The sequence below is a fragment of the Anoplophora glabripennis genome, unplaced genomic scaffold (assembly GCF_000390285.2).
Source record: "Anoplophora glabripennis isolate ALB-LARVAE unplaced genomic scaffold, Agla_2.0 scaffold74, whole genome shotgun sequence".
NCBI lineage: Eukaryota > Metazoa > Arthropoda > Insecta > Coleoptera > Cerambycidae > Anoplophora > Anoplophora glabripennis.
This window is the reverse complement of record NW_019416212.1, coordinates 461,254-483,629: the sequence shown is the minus strand read 5'-3', so window position 1 is coordinate 483,629 and position 22,376 is coordinate 461,254. Positions and strand designations below refer to the sequence as shown.

The 22,376-nt window shown below is 32.4% G+C and overlaps 1 protein-coding gene across 1 annotated transcript in view; it reads right to left on the bottom strand.

The window, feature by feature from the left end:
* The window catches only part of LOC108906159 (DNA-binding protein D-ETS-4), a 31,900-nt gene extending 10,724 nt beyond the window's left edge, over window positions 1–21,176 (bottom strand). Inside the window, exons 1-2 of the mRNA XM_018709356.2 lie at window positions 20,953–21,176; window positions 493–1,576 (exon numbers count right to left, since the gene is read on the bottom strand). Coding sequence (XP_018564872.1) covers window positions 493–1,576; window positions 20,953–20,991 — 1,123 coding nt within the window. The 5' untranslated portion in view covers window positions 20,992–21,176. The remainder of the gene's footprint in view (window positions 1–492; window positions 1,577–20,952) is intronic.
* Window positions 21,177–22,376: the final 1,200 nt, after the last annotated feature.

Sequence of the window (22,376 nt, the reverse complement as noted above, 5' to 3'; positions counted from 1 at the left end):
ATATACAATATCTAATCGAATTTGGGATTTCACACTGCGAATGTTTTATTTAATGACTTTAATTTCTTAAAAAAAGCAATGTCGCATAAAAGATACCATATTTAGATGACATCTGGAAAGATGTCAACGTTTCTTTAACGTAATTATTTGGGATTTAACTAAAAATAAGTTAACAGAAAAGAGCATTGCAGTCATTCCATTTAGAAAAATAATAGTATTGATTGCAAGTTTACAAGTTCAGAAATTTTTGTAATAAAAAACAGTTTAGAAAACACAATTTCTTCCAAAACATAAAATCTTATAGCACAAAAATTTAGATGCACCTTTAAAAATATTTACTGATGGACTTCAAAAGCATCACAATTACAAATGTTAAAAACAATAAATATCGCCCCTATAATAAACAGTAATTTCCCAATTTTAAATATATGTTGTTTTCACAGATGGTAGCAAGTGTTGTCTTTCTCAAAAATAAAATTATATCAGGCTTACCTCTGGAGATCCCCAGAGTGGCACAGGTGTTGTCAACATCTTTCCTCATCTGCTCGATGGCTAAATTCAGAACAGGCTCGATGTTTTCCCTCGCGATCTGCTCACTCAAGTCACTCGGTTCACCTTCGGGCTCCTCCATCTTAATCTCACCACCAAGAAATCCGAAGTCAATAGGTCTTATGTTGTACTTCTTTTGGAAGCTGGTATCCCTCAACACCTCCCTCAGGAGTTGGTGATCCTTGGGCTTCTCGGGCTCTGGTTTTTTCAGGTCCTCTTCCAACAGCTGCCTCAGCGTGTCTGTATCCTGGAATCCTTGCAATATGTTACCGAAGTCGACAGTACTCTCCTGCTTTATTTGTTTTTCTAACACAGTGGTGTCTAACAGATCCAAGACATCCGCACCGTCTCGTGTCAAGCTCAGATGATCCGGAGACGCTGACGCGTATGACGTAGAGAAGCTCTCTTCCTTTATCTTGAACGGCGCGAAATTGGGAAGCGGTGACGTAGAGTTGGAGTACGTTTCCGTCTTTATGTACTGGTTCTGGACGTAGTCTTCGCTGCAAGGTGACCTGGAGTATACGGAACTTGGGGAAGCTGTGTACAGGGACTGCTCTGGGGAGCTGGGGTAGAAATTGCCTTCCCCAGATTGTCTGTAGTTGGTGAAGTGGTCGTTGGGCGACAACAATCCTTGGCTTTGTGGCGAGTAAGGCGACAAGGCTCCCACGGGAGAATTTGGGTAATTCTTAGGGCTCGGAACTTCCAAGTAGATATTTGAAACTGGAGACCTGGGGTAGTTATGATTCTTCTTCTCGTCAGGTACTAGTAACGTTTGGAAGTCAGGCCCCAGGTCTATATTATTTTCTGTTGGAGGTTTCTGTTGTGGGGTATTGGGGTAGAACGTGGCGTATATTTTGGGGTGGACGTTTTTGTCTGGGTTTGGGGGTGGGGGTGATTGTGTGTAGAAGAGGGTGGAAGGCGATACTGGCTGATCACCTCCTGGTAAGAGCGACAAATCGAAATTGTCGGCGAAGTTGCTGTAGTCACATGGGGGGGTAAACCCTGCGGATGGTACAGTTTGGGGCATCTGAAAAGAAAGAAGCTAGTTAGTTATTATTTAGAAAAATTCATTGATACGAAGAGAAAATTACAGTTATTTTCCCAATTGAAATTAAAATAATGTTACGTAATTAACCGAGTAGTTTCTATTTAATTCATTGACAAGTTGTGTTGTTTATATTTATTTACTCTACATACTGAGGTTACAAACTCTGGCCAAAAGATCTTTGACCTCAAGGAGAGAGCAATTCTATAAATTTTTACAAAGGAAAATTTAATAAGATAAAAATAACACAAACATATAAGTAAATAACTTGTTCTTAATAATCTAGAGAAGTTTTAAATATTTCTTAAAAACATAAGTTCATTATCGTCAAGTATAGTGTCATATTATCTGTAATTCTCTCTTCTCTAACCTTTGCCGTTTCTATGTTATACTTTATTAACAGCAATAAAAAATCAAATAATTAAATGTAATCGTAATAAACAAGAACAAGAAAATTATTATGAAAATAATAAAAAAGTTAAAGAAAAGTCTCCACTATTATTTTATAGAACTAAAACGATATTCTAAATAAAGAAATATATTTGCACGAATAATTTTGTAAGTTTCCTTGAAATATGAGACAAATCTCGCTAAGTAAAGTACAGTGACTTCAATTACCATAACGAAAAACATTGTTAGGAGCGGTTTGCCTTTTGTTGATATTACATCTGAAAAACCCATACTTTTAATTCATCAAACTGTGGTATGAAACATTTTTTTTTCAACGATATATATTTACCCACGTCAGGACATAATTATTCCGTAAAATTCAGAAACATTACGAGTAACTGTGTAATATCTAGTGTGTAATACTGCTCACCAGACTGTATAGAAGGCATATGACGTGGTAGCCATATGTGAGAAATGCGAATATTTATTTTACTTTAAATATATATACGCGTGTGTTCTATACATAGAACGCAAAAATATTTGTACTTTATTTCTATTAGGCCTTAAAATTAGAACCTTACTGGATTTGGCGATTATGAAAATACGAGGATGGTTATGAAGTCATTGAAATTTGATACCAAAATGGATACCTATCAAAATAGGACACTGAAATATTATATTTTCATTAACGTCACATCGTTAATATATCAGTGCAAACTAGGGAATGTGTCAAAGACCTTGTAGCTCATCAGAAACCAAGACTAAGTACATAGTTGAATTATAAACAAAACTAACTCCTATCGACAGTTTAACCAGGATATTCTTCAGAAGTTTCAGAAGAAATATTGTATTCCTTTCATGTATCAGTATCGATGCTCACCAAAACTGTGAATGAAATCAATCAAACGGTTTCCTAGTTGTCTCAATAGAACGACAGGAATGATTCAGGGTCAACAACTTAACACTCAATTATTTTTTCTGTCCCTTGAATGAGAAATTTTGTTAAATTAATGACAGTTTGGTAGTATCAAGACAATTTGAAAACTTATCAGATTTCAATTGTATGATCATATTTTCAACAAAATTGTAAGATGTAAATCAAACATGGACCAAAAACTGTGGTTCAGTTCCACTGCATTTGAGAAACAGTTGCTCGCAATCAAATGGAACAAGATTTAATAGCAAAAGACATACCTGAATTTTTAACTGAATATCAAAATGGAAGCAATTAAAAGATTTGCATCGTCCCATATGTTTCAAAACCATTAATTCTCTGTCACTTTCGAAAGTTACAATAGAATTTAGAGTGTCCCTCGTAAAATTGTAGGGTGCGATAATTTAAAATGTTCCTTCGTTTTACTTATGGCTGATGGTAACTTCTACTGGTAAACTTACTTAAAGAAAAACGTCAGTCTCATTTACAAAAAGACGCAACGAAATTAAAAATGAATATTTTGAGAATAACCGCACTAATATTGAGCACTATACCCATCTCTTTCGTTCCGCTGAGTCGGCCGGATGGTTCACTACACTACACTGAGGCTGAGGTGGAATGCATGTGGGACCCAATCGCATTCGTATGTGATAACGCACGAGACAATCACAAAACTAAATCCCGAACTAAAACTAAAAAGCGTCCATCTTTTTTTGATTAGCCTGCCCGCGCTCCCTCTCATTTACCTTGATTTTGAACAGATTCCATGTCCGCAAAGCCTGCATTGTCAAGGCACGGTCTAAGCTGTATCCTTTTCAGCGCGACGCTTTAGAATATGTCCTCTCTCGCTCCGCCACTAGGAAATTTTACGAGTAAAAGTGCATTACGTCAGCGTGCTGTACGCTTTTTACGCAAATGAATTCGTCTGAGATGATGGCGGTTTTATTTTAATAAATGCCATAATCTGGGATTCGCGATGGAGCACCGTGCGATTCGCAGGGAATTCTGACTCCAATTAGCGCTTCGCTGTTATGTCATCGTATAATGTTTATTTCATTGCCTGGGTTTTTATGATTCACGATTAATTGAGGTAATTGATGGTCTACGTGAACTGCACAAACAGCTTTGGTGTTTAGATACTTTTAAATAAACTTTACCGAGACTTAAAGAACGTCGAAATGAATGGGAATGTTTCCTGAGGGAGCTTCTTCCCTTGAGAATTCAACGAGAAAATGCAGTTGCTATTAATACATAAAAATAAATGTTTACCCTTAAGCTTGTAAAGGCATTTAGACATCACATTTAGAAGATTCCATCTTAAAATGCTTCTTTCAGGTATTCAGGAATTTATATAATTTGTCTCTGAATTTCCCTGAAAGAGCATTTCTCCAGATTGCTTTTGGAAAAGCAGCTTTTCAATTATTCGTTGTCGATTGCTTTTATAGGTTGTGTAATATTCCACACACAATTCTAGAGAAATTCAACAAATGACTTTGATTAAATCTAAGAAAAAAGGTCGCACGAACCTAAGTTCGTAAGTTTAGAAAATATAAATTTTCGAAAGATTAGTGAAAATCTTAAGTACTATTCGAAAGTTCGAGAATTCGATACAGTACATTAAATAGTTTCTTGAGGGTGGACGAAATGTATACGTTTTCGTAGGAAATAATCCGCATTTTGTTTTTGGAATCACGATCTCTTTAATCCTTTAGAATTGTTTCCTTCCACCTTTAATGGCTCTTCTTAAAAAAAAACAGCTTTTTCGTTTTATATTCCAACTTTTTAATCTTGTGACTTTATAAGAAAATATTCGAAATGTTAGTAAAAAATCGTAAATATTTGATAGTTTTATGAAAACTGTAAACTTTCGAAATATTAGTTAATATACTCGAAAACTTAGTGAAAAGGGAAACGGATAATATTTCATTCCAATATGACTTTTTGAGGATAAACAGAATGTATGAATTCAAAATAATCTATAGGTTGAATCTTTTTTTAAGACCACGCTACCATTAGTCATCTCAATTTTTTTTATCACCACTACTCTTTTCCTGAAAAAAAAAAAACAGTTTTATTGTATCTTTTAATTTTTTTAATCTCATGACAACAAATGAATATTCGAAAGATTACTGAAATTTGCACATATTTCGAAATATTAATGAAAATCTAAATTTCAAAACTTTAGCGAAAATGGTAAATTTTTAATATATTTTATTTAAATAAGCAATATAAAGAGTTTTTAAGAACAAACCGAAGGTATGAATTACTGTTAGAAATAGTCTACGGGTTGACTATTTTATTTGGAGCCACGACAATTTTTTTAATACGACCATAATGACTTCTTTAAATTAACTAAAGCAACTTATTCAATACAACTGTTTAATCCCGTATCCTTTAATAATTTGATTGAAACACATTAAAATGTGACTTAATTCTATTTTTTAACATTTTACAAACAAACATTAATTCTGCTAAAATGTATTACTCTAATTCTACTACCGCTTGATTATAATCACGATGAAAAAAAGAAGCTTCTGTTGCTACAACAAAAATTTGTAATGCGGTCCTGCCTGATTTCTTAATGTGCGGTCGTTAGTTGTTAAAAATGTTTATGTCAATTTTCGATTGACAATTAGTCGATGTAAAGGAATGTAAATCACTTCGCATGCTGTTCCATTTCAAATCCGTTAGTTTTAGATGGAATATGCATGGGTTGGTATTTACAGCGAATTATACTTTTCGCACGGCAATTTTCGCAACGTTTATTGCATAAAAAATTCATGTATCCAAAGATCTTTATCAAAATTTCAGCGACTCGGAGTTCCTTTAAGGATATGGAGATAATTTTAACTTTCAAGGTGAACTTTCATATCACGTATATGCATATATAAAAAAGGTTTTTCCAAATTTGCTCTACATTGCTAAGTAGGTGCCTACAAGAGGAGAAAAAATTTGCAACTTGTTAACAACTGGTCGTGGAGAGACACATAAGACGACAACAAAGCGAGGTATAAAAATTACTGAATTTACATGATTTAAGTATGAATGTCCTTCAGAATTTTCAAATTCATTTCAATTTCTTTTATTGTGAGGAATTCGTGGTGATATAATTTACAGAAAATTGGAATAATGTAGCAAATATATATATATATATATTTCTTTTTTTATATTATATATTTTATATTTCTTTATTTTCTTAATTTAAGTGAATTATCAAAAGTAATTTTTTTAAATCTGAACATTGATCACACACAATCTTCAAAAACGGTCAATATTCGAAACATTTGAGAAAATTAATAATTCATAAGTGAAAAATAATAAATAGTCGAAACTTTAATCAAAACAGTAAATAATCGATTGATCACACACTATCTTCAAAAACGATCAATATTCGAAACATTAGAAAAAATTAATAATTCGTAAGTGAAAAATAATAAATAGTCGAAACTTTAATCAAAACAGTAAATAATCGAAAGATTTGTAAAAATTCCTTTCTTAATGTAAATAACGTCTGACATCACATCTATCTTAAAAAATTATAAGTATTCGAAACATTAGTGAAAATACTAAATCTTCGGAAGGTTGATAAATTTTGAATGAATCAACCAAGTTAAAATTGGGTTTTATATCTGAACACTGACATCACTTCTAGTATGTTTTAACAAATATTGCATAAATGTCATCGACAGCACTATTTACACATTTTTCTGTTAAACATTGACTTCCAAGAGGTACTAACGGTGCTAAAACATCTGCAAATACCTTGTTCACACTTTTATACTCACTTTTATACTTAAGTGTTAACAAGGTGAGAATTTCCCGAATCACTAGTATTAACTGTCTTAATAATTAGACCTGAAATTCTCCGTTAGGTTAATGTCGAAATGTTGCGCCAACTAAAAGTAAAACCAGAACCGATTCCTTGGGTAGGTCCATCGACTTTCTCTTTTCCTTCTTGGAATCCCATGACGCATAAGTGAAGTGTACTAACTGCAAATTAACCGTTATTTTGCGAAATGAACCGTTAATATTTTATTAGCTTATTGTTTTCAACAACTAAGATTCTCATAGGTACCTGATTACCTATATTTGGAAAGAGGAATGTAACTGTAAACTATAATTTGATATTAATCGTTAACAACATACGGGGTGTACATTCCGTGTGTCATTTTAAGAAGAAAATATATTTTCGAGTTATAAGTGTTGCATTTTTGACAAAATATCTTTTAGGCAAAAGTCCCTTATTGTGTTTGGCACTAATTGATGGAATTTCAGTAAAGTATACGGGGTGACCTAGACCATTAGCCACCATCTTCTTATTTTTCAACAATTTTTATTAAAAAAGTTTTTCGATATTTACTAACTGACTTTGAATTTTTCTAATTTTTCCGAAAAATCATAATTTTTCCCTTCTGTGTGTGAAGTCGGTCGTAGGTATATTGGTAGTCGCTGGTAGAAGTCCCTGCTCCTTAGCGCCACTCTGCAGGGGTCGTCTTCCGGGAACCCCGTGGTGCGTCCGGCGGCGTTCTTGACGTTGTGCTTAAAAATGGGTCATTTGCAACATGTGTACCCACAACGTTAAAGATTTAAATAATGAAGAAACACGAAGAATGTAAATATTGAAAGTACGTTAATTTTCACGGCAACTCCTACAACATCGGTACAGACTTCATCTGCTAATGTGCTTAATTTCTCTAAACATGTTCCATATCTTTGAGAGACTGTAAATACCGAGATTTTTTGTAAAATTATTGAGAAATAGAGGACTCTCGCATAAAGCAAAATAACTGGGAAAAATAATCATATTTCGATTTTCCTGTAATGGCGACCAGTCATCAGTTGGGTCACCTTGTCAATCAGTGGTCGAGATACTGGAAGATAATGCCACCAATTTTAATTCCACTACTTCAGAAGTTCGATTTGTAATCTAAAATTTTATTTTAATATCGACAGTAATTCTAACATTTTCCTTGTTAAAATGATCCGAAGAATTAGGTCCTTTTACTTTTTTGAAAAACTATATAAATGACAATTTTTGCAATACCTTAATTGCCTGAAGAAATTTATTTAAACATCACCCTGTATATATTTTTAGAGACGTTAGTTTATCTTACGGTTAAAATTAAAATTGATTACATGTCTGATTTCCTGGGATTTTTTAAATTATTTATTTATTTTAACTATCGCTTCTCCTCACGTTTGTCAATTAGAAACACAAATAATAATTGTAATTCTAGGAATTGTTACTCGAGAAAATGGAATTTTTTTTAAAAACAGATTCGCATCATGGCTAATTAATTGAGATAGTAGTAGTTTAAGCTTATCTTGTATAATTATTAACTAAGTAATATTTAAAAACATACAGGTAATTTTTATTTTAAACACTGTAATTTGCATATATGTGAGACGAACTATTGGGACCTTAAAAAATCTTTCTTTCAAGAAGTATATATTTATAAATACCTTATATAATAATGCTGTATTTATAGAAATAAAGTGCAAAAAGTTATTGACACAACTTGGAATTATAAACTATTCGTTTCTTCTACATTGTTAAAACAGTCAGCAACATTTTCACAACGTTTTGCCTTTGTAATACCAAATAGTATTTCTTCATCGAACCTTGTCTAACGCTAGTTTTGCAATGGGTATTTTCAAAATTTACATCAAACGAAAATCCCAGATCTTTAACCTCTTCTAAACACAAAAATAACATAAGAAATTCAATTATTATTTTCAGCGATTTTAGGAAACATCCACTGTTTTTATATTAAATTTGAATTAATTTATAATTCACATTCCATGCACCGAGGAGCAACTCGACTTACAATAACAACGTTACTTGCGTCCGTGGAAAGAATAAAACGCTTCCAAGTTAATTTAAGTTCTTGCCGTATTACGTAAAGTCGCTTCTTGATTCGGATTATGAGTTCGATAGCCTCTTCGTGACTTTCATCTTAATATTCAAATGAAAATATTATTGCGACGAACTTTCACCGTGACAAATTCACCAGTCATTCCTAAACTTGACGTATCAATTAAGGACGATAAACAGAAGCGCATATGTGGAACAATGTAACGTTAAAAATGTAGTGAAATTGAAGAAGAAACATTATACGTAATGTACATTTAAATGTCTATAAACAGAAGAAATAAATGTCAAGAGAGAGAGAGGAAAGAAAAGAAATAGAACAACGAACACACATTTCTTTGTGAAAGATTAATAAAAGGCAACTAAAAAGGAAAATAGTAGTAAATAAGGAAAAACAAATTGGAAAAATGAAATTAAGAAGGAAGAGCAGACGGAACAGAATCAAAATTGTCAGAAATTGGAAAGACTAAAGAAAGAATAAAGGTAGGAAGAAAGAAGTGAGGCAACCTGAGATGTTAGGAAAAGTTTGAAGCAAAAGAGTAAAACTAGAAAGGAAAGCAAATATAGTCTGGAAAGTCGGAAGTAATGTGCCTAACTAAAAGGTCAAAGTTAGATGGGAAAGATCATGGAGATTCATAATCAACTAGTCACAATAGAAAAAATTTATCCGCTCCATTTCTACAATTTGCAATTTTCATGGCACCTTAAACAATACGTTATATCCTCCAGGGATGAAATAGTAGACAGTAAAGACATAAACATTGAAATTTATTATAGGTACCGACGAAACAGATAAATAAAGGCCTTACGGTTTTCGACGTTTGGCAAAATTTAAATATCAATCGCACATGTCAAGCATTTTTAGAAGGATTTTCCCACGGATCAAAAACACCTTTTGGAAAAAGACAGTAAGTAATAATTACACAATATCCGAAGTGAAGTTATGAAATTATACACAAATAAAAACATATCCAGCTGTTGGGCATTTGAATATACAAATTGAAAGTTTGATATAATTTCTACTAGAATCGGCATATCTATTTGTTGTTCTATATTTAGTAATTCTCTAAAATGATGCATCTATGGAATCGACATACCTTCACGCCTTATCCACTGCATGGATCTACATGTTGAAAACGAGTCACTTCCTATTTGTTGGCACTAGAATATATAAGGCACATTTTTCATTCCTAACAGTTTAAATTTTGAACAATTGAAATCCAATGAGCTGTCCAGTTCTACTCTATCTCAAGTATAAATGTTGTGGCTTTTGCATCACCTGCCATCCTTAATTAATCCTCATTTGTTATTGTGTTCTGTAAGATTTGCCCCAGTTTACGCTTTGCATATGCGCGACCCCAATTTACTTGAATAAGTAAAGAATCTTGTAACTATTTGTCACTTGTTCTTTCAACTCTGTGTGTTTGAAAGTGTCATTCAGAACTAGTCTGCTTATGATGTAAAAGGAAAACTACTAACAAATGGTTTTACTGTGAAAATAAGAGAATTAAATTGTTTTAATTTTTTTTAACCATAAAAGTCAGACTTGTTTACTGAATTGACACTAAACGTTGAAAAATAAATTAACATAATAATATCAGTACCTGATAAGACAAAATATGGGAAAACCCTGTTCCCGCCATTAAATACAAAAAGCAGTTAAATTAGCTTCATTATACCAAAAGGAAGACGAGCAAGAAATCCTGCAAAATATTTTGGTGCTTTAATTATTTAATCCTCAACTATTACCATTTTTTATGATAAATATCAATCTAAGAGATAACTGAGGTATGTTAGGAAAAAAACTAGCTCCAACTTATTTATTAATAACGATGATTTTGTTAATTAAACATAAGGAAGCCACTTAAAATCACAAAGCTTGTACAAATAATTCTAGAAACATGCCACCGAATTTACTTTCTGAATAAATTTTGTAACAAAACATCATTAGACCGACCAGGCTAATGGCATATCTTTATTACCTTAAAATTTAACTAGGCGAATAAATTAAATTTAAGGAACAGAATAACAACTTGTGCGTAATATTTTTATTTGCCAAAAATTTAAATATTAATTGACAGCATCAAGGTGAATCTAGTGGACACACGTGCTAGATCAGTTAGTCAATCTGTATAAAGGGCAACTAGGCACTTCCAAATGTTTTAAAAATATTTTTGTCATTGTTGGACAATATTTTAAGTCAAACCGCTTCACAAATTTCAGTAGCCTTCAAACTTTTCAAGCCTACCTTCGCGGACAAGTGCACTGAAAGTGTGCTACCTTTTTTTGTCCTTATAATTAATTGTGCTTTATTTTTAAATTAATTTGTTTTCCAGGCATCTCCATAGTTTGAGAACTGCTGACAATCTTCCGTCTCCGCTAAGTAACTGATCATCCCGTGCAAATCCAATAATGAATTACTTCAAATTGAGCGTCTATTACTTACGAGCCTTTATAAGGACGTGACAAACAATCTCTGCTCGACATTCCGAATGTTGTAAGATGCGATTACGTGTTCTTTTGGAAAAACCAACCAGGTATCCTTGAGCCATGCTAATAAACAACCCAGCCACTCAATCTCAGCCTATTATTATACCTGATTTTTACGTTCACATTAATTTAGCTTGTAGCGTTTATTTTACTTTTAATTGTAAAAGTGATAAACCCATTTCGATCGCGTTGAGTCATGTTACAGGAATAAATTGGTGCCTGTAATGCGGTTTCAGTTTTTTTGGCACCGATTTTACTTGGTAATTAATTTATTAATCACTAGTAGACAAGACTTTCACTTTCGAAATATGCGTTTTTTCAGCAAAACAATGTTTTTAACCACCGCTATCAATTTTATCAATTAATTCTAAAGCACAATCTCAATAAACGGTGACTAAGCAAAATTTAGGCCAATATATGTCCCAACCTTGTTGCCTTGTTGAGATATTTACTACTATCATATGTTGCGAATCTAACTTTTTAGTAAAAAGCCGAGAATTAGACATTTTAGACAATTTTCCGGTACAACGGGACTCATCATTCATCATTCAATCCATTCACAATATACTTTAACACAACTGAAAACCGCTTTATTTGATAAGAAGATATGGAAACATTCAATATTTGTCCGAAAATTATTTATTTGTAATTGGAATGAGTAACACAATTTATTATTAATTATATCAAACATACAAGAATACAAGAAACCCTGCAATGGAAGAATGCATTCTTGATTTTCGATTACAAGAAAATGCCATTCGATTCAAACAAAGTATCCGGTGAAATCATGTAAGTTCTGCACAGTAAAATAAAGACGTAAAAAGCACAAACTTTCTAAGACAAGCAAATTCAAACATTCCGATGCACTTTCGCCTTACGTAACGTGTTTATTACAAACTACGAAAAATATTTACGTCAAGTTGGCCGCTTATCTGGATTACGATATACCGTCGCGGTCACAGATAGTGATGACTGATTATTTCTTGTTTCTGATGTATTTTTTATACAACTTCTACAAGGTGTAGATTACTGAGATTGATAGACTCATCACCATAGATCAGATTAGACGACCTTCGGAAGTAAATTGGCATCAAAGCAGTGCGATAACCAGGAAATAGTTAAAAAAAACTACAGATTTCTTAGGGTTTCCTCCAAAAAAATTGGAAGAAAGTATCCAGCTCTTTGATAACACAGGCCAACAAGGAAAAAATTCCAGAGATCAGACACTACGTTTCCGAAGGCATTTGGCGCGCTGAATCCGAATCTGGCCTTAGAATTGATCCATCACCCTAGGTTTCCGAGATATTCTAACCTAAAAGTGCAAAAAACACGTATTTTTGCTATTTTCAAGGTTATGTAACTTGGCGAAAAAATGTTTTTTCTCAAAATTGAAAATATCATTGGAAACTACTATCTTTCCCCTTCAAAACGCATTATTTTATTTGTAAAAAGCTTTATTTTTCCCGGAGATATCGTCGATTAAAGATGATCAGTATAGCTACCTTATTAAATCATGGCTCGACCTATAACACAATATCACTAAGCGCTACGAGCCTTAGATGTCAGGAAGGTTAACCCTAAGCCCTGTAACTGAATAACACTAAGCGCTACAAGCCCTAACCACCAGGAAGGTTAATCCCAATAACCCAAATAACCCAATAACCCAATAACCCAATTGGTTCATTGAATATAGTAAATGATTGCTTTAAAATATAATAAGTGTATCATGACATTACTCAATATATTACAATATTTAGGATAACTAGTAACATTTCATGGACGATTAGGGCTCACAGCGCTTAGTGTTGTGGGGTTATAGGGCTTGGGATTAACCTTCCAGACATATAGGGCTTGGGGTTAACCTTCCTGACGATTAGGGCTCGCAGCGCTTAGTGTTATTGGGTTGTAGGGCTTGAAGTTAACCTTCCTGACGATGAGGGCTCGCTCCGCTTAGTGTTGTGGGGTTATAGGGCTTGGGGTTAACGTTCCTAACAATTAGGGCTAGCAGCGCTCAGTGTTATGGGGTTAGTCGTGATGTAATAATATAGCCATACTGGTCATCTTAAATTGACGATATCTCCACGAAAAATAGAGCTTTTTCCAAATTAAAAAAATGCGTTTTGAAAGGGAAAGATAGTCGTTTCCAATGATGTTTTCAGTTTTGAGAAAAAAATTTTTTTCGCCAAGTTACATAACCTTGAATATAGCAAAAGTACGTGTTTTTTGCACTTTTAGGTTAGAATATCTCGGAAACCTAGGGTGATGGATCAATTCTGAGGCCAGATTCGGATTCAGCGCGCCAAATGCCTTCGGAAGCGTAGTGTCTGATCTCTGGAATTTTTTTTTTGAAATTTTGTCGGCCTTTGTAATTTTGTAAAGATCCAATACATTGCATCATACTTTAGTTCTGCATAGTCTAATCAGTGTTATGACAGTTCATTGAACCATAACAAATTTGCAATAATTAAAAAACGTATTTGGTTAACTCAAGGCTGCAAATTTTAATTACCGAATAATGCTTCGTTTTACTTTAAACCTCAAAAAGATCTGCCATGCTTATTGTCTGTTACTAACTAATAGGTATGTAAGAGGTGCCATAGAAGGTTTGTAATACCGAGAATCTTTCGACAAGGACAGGCAGGCTTGTACTGAATAAATTCAAAATAAATTTTAATACATTAATAAATGGTAATACGTTTAAGCAGAAATTAATCTTTACAATGTGTTGACACAATTTGTGATATACAATCAAGCCCAATCCACGGCTTGACTAAATACGTGTTATAAGTGTTGCATCGAGGAGTGACCTTAAAAAGATTAACAGTATTATGTATGTGTGTTAAATCACGTATACTTAGTCACTTAATTTTAAAAATGTGCCTGCTGCATCTAAATTAAATGACAATTTAAAGGAATTGATAAATATAGGGTGTTTTTGATCTAAATGAAAAATTAATAAAATATAAGTAAAATTATTGTAATTCACATTTAGAACCCAATGTGACAGACAATTTTTGGCCTAAAGAATTTTGTTGACATAAAAAAGTGATAATGCGGTGCTTATAATTAAAATGTGGATCATCCGACACCTCTTAAGCATTGTTAATGTCAGTAACCACTACTTGCGAGCTGTGATAAGTAGGTAGATGGCAACAAGAGGCATTTCTACAACAAATTTCACTTACTTATAATTCAGCGCACCAACTGTTTTGGTTTCAGTCTATTTTCTCCACATTATTTTTAACCACTGCGTTTACAAACGACATCGCACTTGCCAAAAGAAAACTCGTCGTCGAGAAAACGGTAGCGATGAATGAATCATTTAAATGTAGCTATGAATGAAAATATATAGTATTTTCTTATCGTCAAAACAACGTCTATGTATGTAAATTTAATTAATTACAATAGATACGTTTAGGTGACTCATTCTTGTGTGAAAAATAATAGGTGACAGTCCTTGCTAATTACCATTACTAATAATTGTTAGGTGATTTCCTAGATGGGTTATGAGTGAGAAAAGTTTCAAGAAAATCGACGTTAAAAGTTATTGCAAAAAAATCCATGCTCTTCAGGAAAAGCTAAAGGATCTGAATCATTAGAATTATAATATTTTGTTTAAATATGTGTTTGATATTCTTCTGAAAATAAAGTACTTAAAGAATGGCGCAACGAAAGCTTTATACTCTTTACGTCTTGAGTGGTTCCAGCACCGTTCCCTGAGGAACACCTTTCATAAATATGCGTGAATTGCTTTTTAATAGTCCGTGTTGATATTGTAAATAAAACATAGTAAAACAAAAGCTTTGAAAGAACAAGGAAATCTAACCATTGAAGGAAAACATTTTTCTGGCAATGTTCTTAAAATCACCATAATTATGTCTAAAAAACAGTATAACATTTATAACCGCATTAACAATGTAACCAGCTCAAAAACCACACTTTGCTAGGAACTGTATATGATTGACCAAAAAACTATTTTCGAGTGTAAAAAAAATATTCCTACGTAAAGAAAAGCACTGATAAATATTTCGTATATTTTCTGGAATATCATACAAGATTAAAATGCGAGTAAATAACGATTTGGTTAAAAAATATGCACGACAAGCACCCATGAAGTCCTGCCAATGTACAACGGGAAATTCCAACAAAACGAAATGGACTTTGAGTTTGAAAATCTATTCGGCGTTGATTGTTCAATATCGTTACATAATTCCTTGGTCGATTGATTAAAATACAGAGCCACGTCTCGGTTGGGTTGTCTGACATTGTTATGCCTTCTGTACGCCAAATAATTTAACGGGGAATTAGCAAGTTATTTTTTAGGCGGCTTGTTTAGGAATGACCAGACGTTTGGATCTAATGTAAAGTACCGGCTTCAGGATGTCTGAAGTCAATAAAAAAAGTTATGTGAACCAACCATCAACTGTAATACGCTATACGCAATAAAAAATTACGTATCTGCGTACTAAAACGTATACGGCAACTTGAAACCTTAAAAAACAGAAAAATAAAACTTCTGTTCCAACGGAAAAACGAGGGATCATTTATTAAGCACTTTTTAATTTCTAATAAAACGTTTATTTGCCATTACAATGACGGGGATTTTTTATCTTGGTTTGTTTGATTATTAATTGTATATTGAATTGAACTTTAATAAGAATGTCGGAATAAGGAAAGGAAATAATGTCTATTTTGTGCAAACGTTTCGATTAGATTAAGAAATAGCAGTAGCATCCAATTAATCGATTAAAATCTTCGATAATGAATTTACTTATTAAAAATGACTGATTAAAGAGATGCTATGTATAAAGTCATACCAGAGAACACTATATGTTCTCTGGTCATACAATAATTCTATAAACAAAAAGTCAGATACAGATAGTTTAAATACAATCTACAGTAGCATTATTAATACATTTCAATCAAATGATAACACCCAATACATTGTTAGAGTCTTTTTATCAAAGTTTTTTCGTTTACTTTTTGTTTTACCACAAATTAGCAGCTCCACCTAGGTACATTTTTTAATATTTATTTTGAGGACGACAACCAAACATACCTATTAAAGTTTTCTCAAAGAAATCTCCGTATTAAATGAAAATTAATCTAATATTTTCTTTAACTCAATTTATGATGAATTATTTTATGACAGTTGTTTTAGCTCATTAGGTAATGTTGCTACTTTTCCTTTTTTTGTGTTATATATTTTTGATCCTTACTTTTTATTGTGTTGGTTTATTCAACAATTTTCATGTGCATTTTTTTAACATTTTTAACTATTGTTTTAATGTCTTCTAAATTATGTTTTACATATAAATACACACAATCTTATATTTTATTATTACTTATAGCAAGAAGAAAATTTTAAATAAAATCGAAACACAAAATCTAGACCCATATTTCCTTGTCCTACTCTGACTATACGTTCTTATTAGGTACACCATTTGAAGGGAACGAAAATTATTTAATATTCTTATTGGATTTTCAAATGTTTCAGTTAACTGTTATTATATAAAAATAGAAAGTAGGAAAAAAAGTGAAGATGATCGCCGTTTCACGAAACGTCGCAGTGACATATTGTTAAAGAGAGCAAATACTATACTGAGAAAACAGTATCCAGTTCTTATAAACTTTTTAAGCGTAAGAAAAATATTGTACAAGGTAAACTGACAAATATCTAAAAGCACAAACCACAATGGGTACTTATTTTTTCCGCAGTATAACTTTTCCAAGCATTTGAAATTGAAATTGACTCATAACATACTGTTTCCAATTTGTAATTGAAATCAGACGTAATAAAAAATTGAAATTGTTGAACCGTAACTAATATTTTATATTTCGTTCGTTCACTTTATTAATTATAATTATGTATTTTTTCCAGTTTTATAGATAAACGCAGTTTTTACAACTTTCGATTGTTTCACACAATAATCCTTTGTGGGGGTCACTGTTGAATCAGAACCTTAAACTTCAACTTATTTATTGTTCTGTTTATACGTAGGAGGCCATGGACGATCGGGATTTATTTTCGGAGCTACGTGATTAAGAGAACACAAAATCTACATTATAAAAAGAAAATCAAAAACTGCTTTCGACCAAAAACAATGAATTTCACGTGAAATTATGATTTAATTGTAATCTAGTCCATTCCAGAAGATTATTCTTTGGATAATTTTAGATCAAATAAGCCTTAACTTAATATTTTAATCGAGATATAGGGTGTTGAAAAAAAATATCGCATTTAGGTACTTAATTTTTTCTGAAGACTATAAATATCCAAAATTTATTTTACCAACAAGTAAAGATGTAAAAGTACCTCAAGTAATGGGAGAACAAAATTCTTGCCTTTATTTTGGATTCTAAGCCACACATTTGTGAAAAAGTCGGTTTTACTTATGACCTTTTGCCTTATAGACATGTCATCACAGGTAGAACCATGACGAAAATAATGATTAATTTGAAACATATTAACCTTTTTAGTTAGCAAGATAATTTTTGAAAAAAAAAAATATGCAGATAAGAAGAGTAGACGAATTATTTCACTGATTACAATTATCAGTTGTTTGACACTCTTTCACTGCTTACATTTATTAAAAAAAAAATGAGATAAAATTTTATTATTCGGAGGACACTTTTACGAATATTTATTCAAAGCTGCATCATAACAAGCCGTAAACAAGCGATTCTGCAGCACAGAGCTAAGATAATTTTTAAAAATATTTGACCTTACAACCTCCAATCTTGATATTTGATAATAACTGTACAATAATTTATTCCTTATGTGTTTTCCAGAAAATGTATTCTAATGTTGAAGAATTACATGCCGTTTAGTAATATATTATCTCTACATGTTTCACATATTAAAACAATTAATAACAGTATTTTTAACAACATTTTAAACATGTTCTGCAGACAAATCTGGAAACAGCGTCAAGGTTCCATTCAATCTTAACAACAAATTTTGAAGGTAAAGTAAAACCTAAATGATGGATTTAGATCTTACAGTACCTACATAAGTGACTTGAATTTTACGTCACATTTTTCCAAAATTAATTTTAGCTGATAATTGCTACTGCGTTAATGTAATGTCACCCAAACAGTTTATTTTTGAGAATCTTTTACTGGTATTGGCTTTAATTTTGGCTTTAAAATGTAAAGAATGAAGTATTTTTAATTAATAATATTGATAAAAATGGCGTTATTCTGTAATTATAACGTATTGGTTTATTTATAATTATTTTCCTGTAAAAACATATTTTTAATTGATATTCCTTGGAGGCTGTTATCGAATGAATTAAAGTGCCAAAAAAAATTTGAATCGTACAAAGGATATAAATATGTATGTACAATAATTCTGTAAACAAAAAGTCAGATACATATAATTTAAAAACAGTCTACAATGGCACCATTAATACATTTTTGGCCGATTGGCAGTAAATACGTAGTTTTAGTGACAGGTGTCAGGCACTAAAGTGTCACATTTACTGCCTAGGCATTAGAATTATTTTTACTGCCGATAAACGCTAATCTCATAGCAACCACAGACGACCTGATGAAATTATTATTCATGAGAGAAGTATCATAGCTTTGTTTGCTATTATGATAAAATTATGTAAATGTAAAAAAATATAAATTATGTGTTTAACTTGGCAGTAAAGTAGACTTAATGCCTTGGCTACTTTAATAGACTCGGCTACACCTCGTCTGTTAAATACCAGCCGCGGCATTAAATCTTAGTGACAAAAAAATTGAATCTCCCTCGTAAAAAGGGCGTAAATCCTTTGCACCAATGGTCGCAAGATCATAATTCTAGTGGATATCAGACCAGAAACCAATATGTTGTTAACTTGATTGATCTCAGTGAATTATTTGTTGGGTATTACGCCACCTGTCAAAAAATTTGAGAAATTGTTTAAATAAACCCTTGTGCCAAAAGGATCAGTCAATAATTCTTCTTTAGAGTTATTCATTTCACAATTATTACTGCCGCTTTTCTATTAAACCTTATGTGAATCGAAAATTTTCCAGATTATCCTTCAGCAGACTACGTTATTTTACATATAAGCTATTTGTAAATTTCGCATTTTTTCATAGAAATGAGATTTCATGAAAAACTAATGAATTTTGGTATAGGAGCAGGTATAGCAAAGTTGTAAAGAATTTAATTCTGCATCTCATGGTATGAAAATATACAGGGTGTTGCATTTAAAAAATTCGAGATTTTTCAATTTTTCAATTGGCAATTTTGACATGATATTTTGGTCACCCTGTATAACGCAGTCCAGTTTTTGGAGCATGATTCGGAAGAGTCATCCTTACTAAACATCTGATGAAAAAATTGGCTTAGTAGCTATTAGTATAACCTGTCAGTATCAGAAAATGTAAGCAGCCAATATCGACTAGAAAAACCTTTCAAGCGAGATATCTCAAAAACTGTGAATATTTGAATAGAACTATTCTACACAAAGTACCCTTAATTTTTTATGTAGAATCCGAAAAAAATATAAAAAATGTGTGTTTCCATTTAAAAAAGCAAAGTTGGTGTCTGGCCAGGAAAAGTGGAACACCCTGTATAGTTGAATATATTTTTAATTTGTACATTCCGAGAAATGTGGCAACACAGTAAAAAGAAAAATCCATATATTCTTCATTTTAATATAGATATTGGACTTTCCCGCACTAGTGGGACACGCTGTATACATTTTTTTGTATATTGAGCACATTTCATTTAATTTGGTATATAAGATTTTATAGAGATGTTAAATTAGAATATTTTAATTACTTTTAGATACAAAAATCACTAATACATTTTTTAAGTCCATACCTTTTTAATTTTTGAAAATTTAACCCTTTACATTTAATTATTTTGGGCTAAAGTGGCAAAAAGTTTTAATTTAAAATAACCGAAATATAAGGGCGACTTTATGAAAAATGAGGAAAAATTATATTGCCTTAGGTTCTTAAAAAAGTAAAATTAGGTCATTATCAAGTATTATTCCATTAGCCAATGTATTAGAAGATGCATGTACTTAATATGTTACTTTGTTTATGAAAGTAAACTGTACAAGCATTGCTTCATTTCGTCACTATCTCATAAATATATGTATTACTTAAGTAGGCATATCACAGTAGATGTCTTGCAAACATAGATTTCTCCATTTTACCTCCAAATGGCGCCAAAAATATATAATCTAAAACCTGACGAACGTATTTCAAAAATGTTCTCCAAAAGGTATTACTACTGCAACTAGAGAACAGAATGTCTTGTAATATACATATTTAGCCATGCAGTTATCCTATATGGTCAAATGAAAGTTAGTAATTGCTGTTTTCCACAACTATTAACAATTACGTGTGGAAAATCGTGTTTAGTTCTAGTCCAATAATTCAAAAGAGCCGTAAAATCAGTAGTTAATGATTTTCAAAACAATATCAAAGTCAGCAAGGAAACAATTGAAGTACAAGTTCCACCGGTATGCGTTTGGTTCGCGACTTCACAACGTTCAAGACAAAATTCCAAGCTTTTAAAGTGATTAGCGAGCCGTTCAACACTTTAATCGCCCATAAACCACCAGCCGTTTTCTTTCAAACCAAACCAAACAGCATACTCGGTGCGACTGTGTACACAAGCATTTAGCTATAATTGGCAGGATCAAGTAGGTGTGAACTCACCGCTTCTTCCATGTCTGTATTCCTGGTGAGGAGGACCATGCTTGGCGTCCGAAATGGCACAGTTTACAACCGCACAACGTACTTTTCCTGGGCACGAGTCAACTGTCGGGTTCTCCTCTCGATCTCCGTTCTCATGAATCAGATAGATCAAAACAAATTGAGCAGCGCGTACGAACCGCGCTCTGTGATTGCCAGCCACTTAATGTTGGTGCCGCTGTTGGTGCTGACTCGCGGCCTACTTTTCGCTTGAAGTGAAAGATACAAACAAGTCGTTCCACGGCCTACCTCTTCGCGGTTGTGATGGCCGGCAATGGATTCAGTCGCAGCACGCTGGTGGTAGCGTAGATACATGAGAGTGCAATGCTGCAGATGTACAGAGCGTTTCTTTGATATTGCGAAGAAAAACTTTTAGGGAAGGTTCCTCAGTTGGATCGCCAAGGGGTGGGCCTTGACCCACCTTTTGGTCCACTCCCCCTGTTTGACAATGGGAGATAAGTTTTAAATTACATTAACTAATCAACATTTTAATATAAGACGATATATACAGTGTATCCCGTTTTTCAGGTTAACACCTCTGGAAATGTGGAATTTTTTTTTACAAATAGCGTCCTGAAGGGAGGTTATATTCTATTAATCATTTTATTGATGTGACAAAATCCTGGCCTACTACGATTTTTTAAAAGGGTTGTTTTTCCAGTAAGTGGTATTATGCATTTTTTATCAAAAATATAATTTACCAGGTTATTTAACACCCATCAAAATACTCATATACCAAATTTGATCGACAAATGTCTATTGAGTGTTTTTTTATGGAGTGCCAAACATCGAAAAATCAGACAATTAAAAATTATAATAAGCAGGTCAAAGATTGCCATGAAAGTGAAAACAAGTACCAATCGGACAAAGAAAAAATACAGACACTTTTAATTGAGGTCACAGTAAAAATAATCTGAATTATAAATACAAAGTTGTTAAACAAAAAATTGCAAAATAATCTAAATTAAATTTTAGTTTTCTCCACCAAACCTTCTTCTTAAATTTAAAAACACTTTACATAGGTTTTATTCTGTAAGGATAAATATTCTTCCATAGTTCCAATTATACAGAATGAATGAAATAATTTTAAACAAGTTTTAAACAAAATTGAAATAATACATTAGGTTATGATGAAAAATGAAGGCTTTATTGTTGACATTTTTGACGTTTAACTGTTAAACTAGTTAGTGTCATAAAGTAAGAATCTCTTGCAGTCATGGCAAAATATTTAGCTTTACGAGAAAAAATAGAAATTGTTCGATTAAGGGGTGAATATTTTCGTAGTTTTTGCAGAAATGAGTGGCACCAGAATAAAACCATATCTTATATTACTGTTCGCTGAATCAAGAAGTTGTTTGATGAAACTGGTAAAAAATTTAGCAATTAAT